The sequence below is a fragment of the Melanaphis sacchari genome, unplaced genomic scaffold, assembly GCF_002803265.2.
Source record: "Melanaphis sacchari strain LSU unplaced genomic scaffold, SCAv2.0 Contig1_pilon_pilon, whole genome shotgun sequence".
Lineage (NCBI taxonomy): Eukaryota > Metazoa > Arthropoda > Insecta > Hemiptera > Aphididae > Melanaphis > Melanaphis sacchari.
The window spans coordinates 3,826,763-3,840,879 of NW_020270976.1; the positions used below are offsets into that span (position 1 = coordinate 3,826,763).

The following is a 14,117-nucleotide window of genomic DNA, read 5'->3' on the forward strand; positions in this document are numbered from 1 at the left end:
GATAAAAATGTGATGAAAACAATTTGTGTTTTCATAAATATGTATAAAAAATAAAAATAAAAGTATTCTTAGTTACAAATTGTATTTCTATTCTATACTCTACAGACTCTACAGAGTACAGATATATTATAACATGTACTATAAATAATAACTATATATCGACTAAAACTAGATGGTTATAACTTTTAAGTTAATTATACTGTGTTCCAGTATAATGATTTTAAAATTACCTTTTAACACTTTGGCATCAATAATTAAAATACTGAAATTCCACGCCTAGTGCAAGCATCTTCATTATATTGACGTGTACGTGCACACACGGCGTTATAAAAGATTTTATAATATTACAATTTAGATCGAATATGATCGTATTGGTATACATATACATATATAATATATATATAGACCAGTAGCGGCGTAAAAGCACTAATGGCATACCTGTACAACCGAATCTGTTTAATTTATTTTTGGTACGCTCGTCCAATATTCTACGACAGTCTGTTTCAAAATTAAGTTTTCGATTATCGTTTTTTCTCCCATATTATAATATACGCAAACGCGTTTTACACGCCTATTTAGACCGTATATTGTAACGAAATTCGTTTACTTTTTTTTTTACATCCAAACAATTAGATAAAGTCGTCAAACACACCTCGTGAAAATAATAATATATTATAATTTCATAAAATGTGATGGATTGACGCGTGTGAGATATTTATTAGAAAAAAATTTGCGAAACCACATATCACTATTATGAGGATGCTGTCATTTTCTGCGATTAATCGCATCGCAGCGAAACGGTCTCTTGCCGCACGCGCGAACAAGACTTACGTATAAATTATAATAATTTAATATTATATATAGCATTGTGTAGACTTACAAACTTCCGGCGAAACCTGCAGCTTTGTTTTCGATCACAGTCGGTTCTGGTGGTTTGCACATAATGATCAGCTCTTGGTCAGACATCATAACGACGCCGGGGAACTGCGGAAACCACACTCGAACGTGCACGAAACCCTAAAAACATGCGTATGATAATCAAAATATTAAAAAGACGTCATTTGCGAAAAAAATACAATCGAGTTCGAGTTCCAGATAATATTAATTAGTGCATTTATTATTCTAAAAGGGCTGAATATTTCACAAATGTGATGAAAATAAAATAACTACTTAGATATATTTTATAAATACATAGTATATTATTATATACTACCTGATAATTTATCCGTCGTAAGACATTCATTATTTCAAAAACTATAAACTATTTTGGAAATATTATTCTTAAATAATTTTAAATCGTTACAAATTAACTGTTTTAAAATAAATTTATAGTTTTACAATTGTTTTATTCTTTTTAATTTTTTATTAAAATATTATTTGGATTTTTAAATCAATAAATTACAACTCGAACAAGTAGTTAATTAGCTATAATTAGTTAAAATTTAGATTAGCTGATAAGTATTTTGTAAACCAAGATATTTTGAATTATCCTTGTGAAATTCTATTCCACTCATCAAAACATAACGTACTTACAAATTATAACTTGAATTTTATGCATTAAAAACTAAAGTACTCTAAAAAATGTAATTTATAAATAATATTTAAGTATATTTATGTTAATTATGTAAAATTAATAAATTTAAACAACTTTTGAAATATTTAGTGATTTGACAAAAGAATCACCCAATTTTCTTTTACAAGAGTATACATTACATTTCTTAATTTTATTTATTATGTTAAATTTCTTATACCATCAAAATGTACAACCTTATATTTTATATAATTGAACAAATTTTCCATATTTTTATCCTAACTTTAATTGTTCAATAATTTATAAATAATTGATAATAATTTTTCGAGTAAGTGTGTTTATTTTTTGTAGTTTTTAACACTAAAATTCTTCAGCTAGGCGCCTTAATGATAATATTATTTCCATCTGACAAATTAGATTCACACATCCAGTAGAGATCATAATATAATATTAAAATAATTATAAGGAATCCCCAAAAACTTCATTTATCACAGACGAAAAATCATAATATACACGATATGAGCTTCTGTTGTTTAAACCTTATAGAAAAACAGGAAAACGTGACGATAAAGCTTGTACGCTATTGATGACGGTGGACGGAGGTAAAATAATATTATTTATAATTATATTTAATGTTTATATAATAATTTAAAAATAAACAAAAATTTGTAACTTACATTTCGCCTGAGCACGCCACACCGCGTGAAATCAGTGACTAACAGGTTGTAGGTCAGCAGTGACACGTCCGATAAATCGGGTCGTATCTGACAAACTGGATCGATCAATGGATCGACAGACCGATCATCGGCAAACAGCGGGTGCCCCTTGAACCCTTCGGGTTTCTTTAGCCGGGCGGATATCACGTCTTTGACTCCCAAAAGTGCTTTGCCCACCCTCAGCGAGTCCGTCGAAAACGAACACTGTATCTCAGACACTGAATAAACGACAAAATCAAAACAATTTAATATTATATTTTATTAATAACGAGATCTACAGCTGGTATTCTTCCAGAAAGTTCGAAAATATCTCGAAAAAACTACTTTGATTTGAGAAATATCTCTATGAGATTATTAATTATACGTTTCAGGTGTATTCGTCATCTGGTAAACAAATCGACATTGGTTTACGTTTATCTCTAACGTGCTGAACGTGTATTTACGTACCTAACATTTAATAAATACTCAATATAATACGAGTATTAAACGATTTATCACATCACTCGACCGACGTCAAATAATTACTTTATTTCATTCCGTCATGCGATAAAAAAAATATTATTATTTTGCGTGTTGGCTTATTGAAACATATACGCGCAAACAATACACAATATGCACAGTATTGTCATAGAGAAAGATCTTTAACGAGACAAATTAAATGCTTTAACACTTCTACCGCCAATAATTGGGTGCCGTTAAATCTAGATCGACGTCGACGCCTCAGCGTTTTCCACACTCGTCTGATTCAAATGTCCAGATTAAAAGTGTATTTAGTGTGAAACGTTTTCGCTGGGCCGACGATGATAATACGTTGAACACGTCGTAAAAAATAAATATATGTCATACAATAATATAATACATATATATATATATATATATATTATATACATATTATACTTTATTAAATGAAAAAGAAATTAGGACGTTGGATCAAACTACTACGCGAAACTATTTTCAGTTCCACAACATAATTTTGATTTTGTAATTTAGCGGATGGTATTGAGCACAAGTGCGCTATAGATATTTTGTAGGTAATTTGGTAAAATTCTAATGACGATTTAACAGAAAACGAAATAAATAATAATATTCTATACATGCCATTAACACAATTAAACGAACGAAACGTGATTGTTATCAATTATATAAATTATATTCACTTACCATCGTAATCTTGAGTAGAAACTTCGTGTGTCTGAAAAATCAATTAAAAAAAAAATAATTAAATACTGTAATATTAATCGAATTACCAATAATAATGTATAATGTATTAATATAGAAAATCGACGAATATCATGTTTATTGGAAACCTCGTAAGCCATTTTATACCTTCATGTTATAAAACAATATTATATTGTTGTGTATTAAGCGCGAATCTTAACACAAATCATTCATAGTAGATGATTGATCCACTTTTACTGCGAGCACAGAAATACGTATATACATAATATACAATAGTACGTATGTAATAACCATATCACACCGTTAAACTTGACCGTAATGTCGTAGTCTTCAGGCATCACACCTGATTGATTAACGTGAAAATTTCTCCGACCAAATTCGCTCTTTAATTATATTTCTATACCGTCTAAATACGAGTTAATGAAATCCCGAAAAACAGAAAAATCGAGAGTACCTATATATACTTATGTGCATTACAACAATACTCCGATGACGGCATGCAAATTATATCTATTATAGTCGGTTTGGTGTCGATGGCGTGAAAGACGAAAGATTTATTTATTTTTTAAGCTAGAGATTTAAACGATGTGTACTCTTTGATAAATAAACCGTCCATTAAATGGAAAAAATAATATAACTAAATAATATTAAATCGATTTAGGTTTTTACGATGTGGTTCATTACATTTCATAAACGAAGAAAGTATTATTATGTGTACTCTTCGGGGGCAAGAAAATCGCAATTGTAGTTTTAATTGAATAAACGTTATTGATCATAATACCTACCACAGAACAATCAAAACCACGCACGCTCGACAATAATTTAAAATTTAAACGTACGCGTACCTTATTCGGTCTGTACAATATTATATATTTATTGTACAACATTTGACCGGGATTCATCGGACACAAAATAATGTCACGGAATTCTGTGTATTTATCTCGCGCATTGATAGTTATTGTTTTATACTATTAAATTTCGTTTGACGCAGAAGAAAACGCTTTCGATTACGGGTCACTGTGAATTGTGATACATACAGAAGCATCGCGCCGACGGTTTACGAAAATCTACGATTTGGAACACGTTCGTGCCGCGGAGCGGACGATGATAGCTGGAAATGTCACAAGACATTTCCCATAGAGAACGTCGGTCTCCGAGTGCGGACTAATAAAAATCGTTGTTATTACGGGAGGGGGAAAAAAAAAAAAAAACGACAAAAATTAAAATAATAAAATCGTGTCCTGTTTGCGAACGGCGGAGGCGGCGGCGTACCGACGAAATCAAAAGGAAACTCTTCCGCCTTTATGCCCCGGTCGGCGGTATACTTACCGAGTAACAATGACGACAGTAACAACACTATACTATATTATACACGCGTATCTCTCTGTCGATCGGTCGGAAAACGTCGTCGGGCGGCGCGATACGTATCGCACTGAACTCACACTCGCGCGTACATTATGGTCCGCGTGTGCGTGTTTCTGTGTCTGCTCGCGAGCTGCAGCCCACGCGAAACGCGCACTCGTAAACGGAAATGGGTATTATAACCATTGATGACGATTTATACTCGACGGCGTAAATATAACGTAACGGGACGCGACATCCGACGGGCGAATCACCGTGCGGTGCATAATGTTTAACGATAATGATAATATCGTATAATATGCTTTACGGCGGAAAAAAATAACCCGTTCGCCCGCGTGCGTACGAGGTTCAGCTGCACGACGAACAGAATCCGTCGTCAGAGTTCCGGAGGAGCAAACGGTTTTTCCGGGCACAGCGCGCATATACGTAATAATAATATTATGTATTGCGCACTAAAGGTACCTACTCGTGTAAACATGGACGTGTGATAACGATAGCGACATTACACATTGCTACAGCCGACCGGTTTACATAGGAAATCGTTATAACACGGTAATGGGTCCAAGCTTAGGCACATTTAATATATATATATATAATTTAACGTTGTGGAGATAAAATTATGACAGTTATGTTATACGTAGGTATGTGTGACCGCATCGATTGTCCGTCCGAATCGTGATTAGTGATATTTTTGTGTTTTTCTGTTTTTCTCGGCGTTCTATATTATAATATTATTATTATATTATGGACGATGTTTATATTACACACGCCGGTACACGCATAACTGTTGCTACGAAAAACGGCTCGATCATCCCTAAACAATATGATATGATAATGTTATAACGAAATGTAAAATCGTCGCGATCATCGTTATAACGTTATAACATTATATAAATATATAAATGTGTGTGTGTGTGTATACAAATGTATACTTCCGCGGGCAATACGCGCGTTTCGTGAGAGTACATTGAGCAACACATAAATGATACCCAGAACTATATATTATTATTTCTATACTATACGAGCCACGTCTTTTCCCGTTTGTTTACGTTCGATATCTTTGTCGTTTTTTTTTTTTTTTCGATTTTTGTGCCTTGATAGGTCGCGGAACGTGGAGGACGACGTTCTCGTTATGGCTTTTTTTTCTTTTTTTTTTTACGTTTTTCGTAAACTGTCGAGTAACGTCTGCGCGTGTAGTATATTATACGCACGTTACACCCGACGAGACGCGTACAAGACGGATAATTTCCGACCGGTTGGGTGGGCGGGCGGCGACGGCGTATTCGTTCGACTAAATTCTTTGGTCCGCTGGATCAAAAATACGGTTCTTACGAGACGTATTCAGGGCGCGACGCAGACAACCATAATAACATACCGCGTATATGGTACACCATTCGACATGTCCGATGGATGGTGCCTCGGTGTACAACAATATAGTACTTAATAGTCGTATGCCTCGTCAGTCGTCCTGCGACTATACAATATTACTTCAGGACGGTACTAAATGTGTGAGCGGCAATTGTTTTTCGTTTTTTTTGTCGCGTTTATTTTTCGTGAGGATCGTTTCGTAAAAATGAAAAAAATATATATGACAAAGTATAAGTATATACAGGTAGGTACGTGATTAGCGAGCGGACATGATGGTGCGATAACTTGGTTAATAACTCTCTTACACACAGCTGTAGCCTATAATTGAAAAAATATATAACGTAAACCAGACAAATCAGTCCGGAAAACGGAAATCATTTTCAGAAAGTAAAATCTGCCCTCTCCCTCTATAAAATAAAAACTAAAAAACCAACTCTAAATATTAAGTCCATCGCCTAAGAAATGACATAATAATAAAAGTTATATCAGTGATAATATCAAAACGTTTGCGATCCCTGTCATACATGTATACAACAGATAAGTAATATTATTATTTTATTTCATACTCAAATGAAGCACTTTGTACTTTATTTCTGGAAAGGAAAAACATTTTTTGTTGGTAGGTTATTTTAGATGTTCGTACTGATTTGCTTGGTTTACGCTATAAACATTTTTTTTTCATTATATATACATATAGAACCGAGAGTTATAAACTATCACTGTCACGTCCGCAGTCCGAATCCATTTATTTTATTGATACATCGACGATGACACGTTTAATACGTATATTATCTTAACAATGTTTAGCTTGTTATATTATAGTAATACGTACATAAATAATAAAGCAATAATCGACCATTTCGCTTAGAAAACAATAATAATAACGTACATCGTGCACATTATATTATATTATTTAGTTGTACCGCGTGAATACAATTTTGTATTCTTAAACCAGCAACATAATAACATTCTAATGTTTATTTTTAATTTGACTGAGTTTTTCTCAAGAAGATGAAAAATAATGAAACCATCACGTCGACGTTTTATTGTTGTTCATCATTGATTGTTGTACTTCGAAGTGCTGCAAGCACGTACTAAAGTGAAAAAAAAACATTTAACTGTCGATTCGATCGCACATGAATATAATCAACATTTCAACGTGAAACGTTTTTATTTTTCAATCACTGTGTCGCGTGTAATTTATAGTATATTCTAAACAATATAATATTATTATTATATTTTACCATTATCAATTACATTACTATACTCCTATGTACGTAGTCCCAGGAACTCGACGTTCCCATGAACGATTTTTTTCTTCTATTTACACCGATCGTCTTTATAAACAAAAAAAAAAAAATAAATAAAAACTCAATACTACTTTACTTTCTTTTTTCGTAAAAGTAAACTTCACGTTTTGCTTACAGTTTAATTACCGTGATTGCAATTTTTACAAATACAAAATGAGAAGTATGCGACTCTGATATATACGTACCAACGTCGTACGTGATGTCGATAGTTTGAAAATCAAAATCTGACGTTTTTATTCCATATGAGTGGTTTATATAGTCACTGGAAATTCAGCGGAGTACAACATTTTCATTAATTTTAACGGAATCGATATATATAATATAATATACTATTTCCCAATTTATAGCGCTCGTCGGAAACAATAAATTACTAATTCGGAACGATGACACGTAAACATTAATACCAACTAGATGTAAATAATTTATTTTCAAGTAATTAATAAAGTATTATATGTTTTGTTTCATTAGATGTTTAAAACTAATGAAACCGTTGAATTTGGGACAAATTTCGATTATCATTCGTGACGAGCGTCTCCGCAGAACAAATCTACTCTCGATATCGGACTTTCGATATGGCAGTGTAATATTATTATTAATAGTATATAATAAACTGTATGTGAATTTAATTGTCGTTGCCATAATACTGAATACGTTTTAATATTGAAATAATAGGGTTGATTAACAAACAGTTTAAGATTAGATTAAAGAAATTGATAGCGTAAAGCTTATCACTGCACTTATCAGTCATTTCAACCAAACTTAAATGTTAATAATATTATAGTAATTATAGTAAAAATTATCATAAAAATATCTTACTTGTTGCGATGAAAAATTATTGGTTAAGTTTTTCTTATAAATTGACTTGGATAATGAGCATTCAGCGTATCTGATTAAATGTATTAGGTACTTCGTAAATAATAATATATCTAACCATTTAAGTATTTGTACGTCAACGTGTCTACATCTATAACTGCTATACACACAATATTATATCGTGCTGGTCGAGGACAAACCAAACTGACCAATCTATTATGAAATAGTACTTACTAAGTACGACAATCGGCAATAGGTTCCGCGGACAGGCAAAATCCAAAAGCCCCAAGCCCCTCGTTCGCTTCACTTTCGCGATACATGTTATCATACTCAATTCTTGGTCCATCTGACCGCGATGCGTGGTCGCCGAAATCCAATATACAATAATTTTGATTGTTATTTATGATCACCGTCACACACCGTTCATTATATTATCAACATATTATTATGATTTTCTTCGTATTTGTTGTTTTCAACAGTATATCGACATATCGTAAATTAAATTGTGACGATAGGAATTATACAGGATCGCGTGTAGACATTGATGACGACTTAACATATTATAAATAACACATCAACTATTACATATATACTACTGAATATTAAATATAAAAAACTCTAATAAAATACTTCTACCTAGCGTATATAATATAGATAAACCGTTTTAGAATTATAATCATTTTTAAATTATTTTATAGTTAACAATTTATAACATTTTCAATTTTAATAGTTAATTCTTGAAAATATAATAAAACATTCCCGATAAATTATTCTTAAGTCAACTTATAAATATCCAAACTACATAAGTATGCACGATTTTTTTCATCTTAAGATTTTCTGTTTTGTGTTTATTTAGAATTTATTATTCGAATGTTTTTATACATATACATATATATATATTTACTTAAATAATAACTTACAATTCTAGTTATTTTATTGTAATTAAAAAAATATTATTCACACTATACAAACATAATAAATCAGGAAAAAAAATACCAAAAATGTATTACGCAGGTATATCTAAATACGTAATATAAAAATTAATCAGTGACAATTAACTTATTTTCATGATTTATCAAAAATGCAATTCAAAATTATATATGCATAGTAAACTATCATAAAATCGTGTTGATAATACATATTTTCATCGAACATCGATCGATGACTCGTATACCGGATACATTTCATAATAATCTGTAGTATTGACTTTTGATAGTAAAAATTCGTTGCATTCGAAATGTGTTCGCAGTAAAAAATTAAAATAAAAACAACCGAATCGGATCTAAGATTTATACTTAGTTCATTCGAGCGTATGACTTTAATGATCAACTAATAAAACATAATATTATGGGTTTTTGTCTTATTTACTTTATCGTGTATCTTTTAAAATGAAATTATTGACTATAAATATCAAACATATATTTTAAAAAAATGAATAGAAGCGATATACTAAGAAAACGACATAATAGACTATGTAACGGATAAATATGAAAAATAACAAAACATGACTACAATGGCTTGAATTCGTTGACAAATAGATAGGTAAATAGATAAAAAATTTTACCTAAAATAAAATTTATAAAGTTTGATTTTTAAAAATCCTATTATTATTATAATCCTAAAATAATATTTTTACATACTAATTATTAAAATTTTGTATAGTATTAATTTATTATACATAATACGAGTATAATAGTTATGTGTACGATATTTAATTACACTACTTAAACTTAGTCAGCTAATCAATCCTGATTCCTGATTCTAAAAAAGAAGGAAATTCAATTTTACGATTGTATTTGATAATGTAAAAATCATGCATATAATTTAGTTCATCTTTGAAAACCGGAAGTACAATTAATTTGCCTCAATAATTCGGTTACACCCGCAGCAAAATTATCTCGCACACAATTCGACTCGAATTTTAATTTCAACACGAAATTCGTATACAGCCTAAATAATTAATATCATTAAGTAAGAATGTAAAATCTTGTACGAGTCATCGGTAATCACGAAAACATTACGGTCTGCAGATAATAGTACATATAGCCATGATTTTTGATATTATAATACGGTTAATATGCTGCATATTATATTATATACACATTACAATATATTATAATATATAATATTACAATATCGTATATTTATTGTAATGAAATATTATTATGACGTGGTGTTGTTCCCACGAATTCAGTTGATCGAAATGTTTGTACACTATTCCATCGCACCCGTGGCAGCGCTAATCTGACCGGAAAACGTCTGACGAGAAAATTGCCGTGCAACCATGTCAATACAATAATATCATTATCTATTGTATATAGTACACTCGTGTTTATTAAACTGTTCTCCAAAAAATGGCAATAGGTATGCGCTATAGCCCAATACATACCGCGACCTTAAAATATTTTTCGCGTAATACTAATGAAATCGTGTTGATTAAATCATATACTAATTTAATATAACACGACATGAATCTAATGTAGGCACCTATAAAATATAAAAAGTTGAAAAAGTACAAAAACACAATAGAAATCCACTTGTAGGGTAGATATCCACTATCGACCTGATGATTGTCACGCTCGTGTCTGTATTTCTACAGTTTATCTACCATAATACTACCGAAATCGTTATTTGTTTATCACATAAAAATAATATTTGACGATGTCTAGACTTACGAAAATAGGATTTCGATAAAGGAAAATGCATACACTAAATAATACGTTACGTGTAGTAACGTACGTGAGTAAAACGCCTCAATCGAGTTGTATTACTATAGTTATAATTATCAAACGTAAACCACTATTATTTTGATGAATTCGAAATTAGTCAAAAACGCTGTGTGTAAGCGGGCGCTCGTATAATAACAGAGCTTAAAACGAATAATAATATAATGTACAAGTCTCGGTGCAACCTTCGCGCGCATACATTACTGCTTTTTTTCTTAAACGACACACAGCAGCTACAATTAATCCTTTTCCAACGGATCCGGTCTCCCGTGACCAATTTTATTCGTATACGGCCGCTGCATCGTGTTCGTTACTTAAAAATTATAATACTATTACTACAGACTTTGCAGTTTTATGATTTATTAATAAATGTTCCATTGCACTGCATATATAATTTATTACGGGACCGGAGTTTTTGAAATTATCCGTACCTACGGTAATTAATCCAGTCGTGGATCCGGCCCATTTGCCACCAAACGCGTGGCTCTCATAAGTTTATTACATTTTAGATATTATGATGTGTTTGTATAACATACGAGACTTGCCGCTCGTAAAACATTAACATATAGGTAGTAATAATGCAATAATGATAATAATACCAGATATAGGCACATTATATATTATTATGCTTCAGCACCGCCTTGCGCAAATTTATATTACGCTCTAATTAGGTTAGGTAACTGTATATATATAGTATATGATCCATACTTTTATAAGTCTCATGTGCTCTTCTCGCACCCGAATCACTTGCGTCAATCGACTGATATTATAACACGTGATTTATATAAAATATATAATAATATATGATATCATGTACACTCGTTTATATCACGGCCGAAAATTACAAAATATACAGTCCTGTAGCTATGATCGGATGTTTTTCCGATGACTCGGTTTAACAATATTTAACTTACTGTACATAATAATGTTATATACTTATACGTCATAAACTGTATATATAAGTGTTAAGGACGTCTATAGCTATGTAATAGTAATATAATATAGTAATTCTGGTAAAGAAAAAAAAACGTTGATTCAAAGCATTATTGATTTTGACGGTCATTATATTAGAATATATATTCAATACTTTGGTTTAGGTATTCAAAACTCCAGTTAACAACATAATACGACCTGTATTATATCGATAATAACCGTATTTTTTTATCTGTGATACATTTATATAATATTATAATATTATATATACAAGTGCAACGTTTCAAAACAAAAAATCCAATACACCATTTTCCTAGAATATATAATATGAGTGTGTGATTACTTTTATAATATATATGTGGAATAAATATTTGATTGTACATATTATCCATATTTGGTTTTCGTCGTTAAAATTATAAGAAATTAGTTGTTATTGTATAAATTATATTTTATAGGTGCTCTACCTTTATACATATGTTAATTTTATAGGTTTTGTGTAGAATGTATTTATCTTGAACTTGTTATAGAGATATTATTTATATTGGTACAAAAAAGAAATATATATTTAACCCATCATTTGTTTTAATAAGTAAAATATGTCATCTAAATTATTAGATTTTAGTTAATTACAAATACTTTGTGAAATTTTTCGTGGTAATCATAAACTAAAAATAGTTAGAAACTATTCTCGTTCTCATAACTATTCGGAGATTCCACCACTAATGATTTTTGCAACTGCTAGACAATTTTAGACCTACTTTTTAAAAAGATTTAAAAATATATCTAATTTATTATAATAAGAGATAAGACTGAATAATCTAATATAATTTTAAAGTAATATATGGAAACGGAACCTAAAAACCAACCGGAAATCACGGAGACGACGTTGTCTGTGTTACATTAACTTAATCATTTTTCAAAATCTTAATAACAATTGTTCTTTAACCGTACTATTTGAAATTGGATCACTGCAACCAGCCTTATTGGAAATAGACTACGATATACATTTAACGTTGTTTTCGGACATTAGACGCATTATATATTATGTTATTTATATCATTGTATAATATAAGACAATTTTATATGTATACATACATATATTGTAGTAGTCGACATGAATTATACCGATGTTTATATAATGATAATATTTTATACAATAATACATTTAAATGTTCAATTCAATTAATTGTATGGCTCAAGAAATCCACCATTGTTTTAAAGTTAGTTCAATCGTTTTAATAGATCGGTATCACAACGAATATTTTTATTGTAATATGAATCGTATTGGATTACATAAAATACCAAATGTATAATATGATAATGATAACAACAATATATACCAAGACGAGCAATGTGGGTCTTGCAAACCGTTTAGCGCACTTATACCGATCGAAGAGACTTTAACGAACCATGAAAACGTACATAACATGCATGCGTGTATAGTTCATGTAATATATTATCGTACACACATCGGTAACGTGGATATAACAATACTGAATCGTTACCAATAAGATGCTTACGACTATATATTTTTAGTATTTTCTTAGATGAATTACAAATTTATAACGTAATCGTTCATATTTTGGTCGAAATATCATACTATAACTTCTCAGAAAAACAAATATACCTAAAGAATAATCACTAGTAGTTTAACCTAGTTTTTCAACCAGAACAGCAATTTTGATTTGTACGCTTCAAATATTACGATTTTATTGAACTTTTAATCTTGTAAAATAAATATATATATATATATAAATCATTATTGAATATTGATTGGTTAGACGCAATGATGATAAACCACTATAAAAATATAAATGTTATAGTAGTATTCCTATAAACTTAGAACACACATACAGCCAAGTTATTTTTCTTAATTTCTTAGCCAAGTGATTAAATTGAATATTATTTTATATAATCACGTTTAAAATGTTTTTATAAATAAAAATAAAAACTATAGGAATTAGTTTAAATAATTTCACGAAATTATTTAAGACGAACAAAACTCATTAAAATATAATTTGAACTAATTTCTCGAATTCCATAGATAAAATTGTACTTAATTTTCAGATTCGTGTTATATATATCGTATTTTAGTGTTATATTACAATGAAAATTTAAAAATCAAACGTGGGAACCCCGATAATTGAATCGCCCAAACGATAATAACAGAATGACGCTC

The 14,117-nt window shown here is 30.4% G+C and overlaps 1 protein-coding gene across 1 annotated transcript in view; it reads right to left on the bottom strand.

The window, feature by feature from the left end:
- Positions 1-14,117, bottom strand: part of LOC112593106 — a 29,218-nt gene that overhangs the window by 13,918 nt on the left and 1,183 nt on the right. The window contains exons 2-4 of the mRNA XM_025337383.1: positions 3,409-3,439; positions 2,209-2,465; positions 881-1,017 (exon numbers count right to left, since the gene is read on the bottom strand). Coding sequence (XP_025193168.1) covers positions 881-1,017; positions 2,209-2,465; positions 3,409-3,439 — 425 coding nt within the window. The remainder of the gene's footprint in view (positions 1-880; positions 1,018-2,208; positions 2,466-3,408; positions 3,440-14,117) is intronic.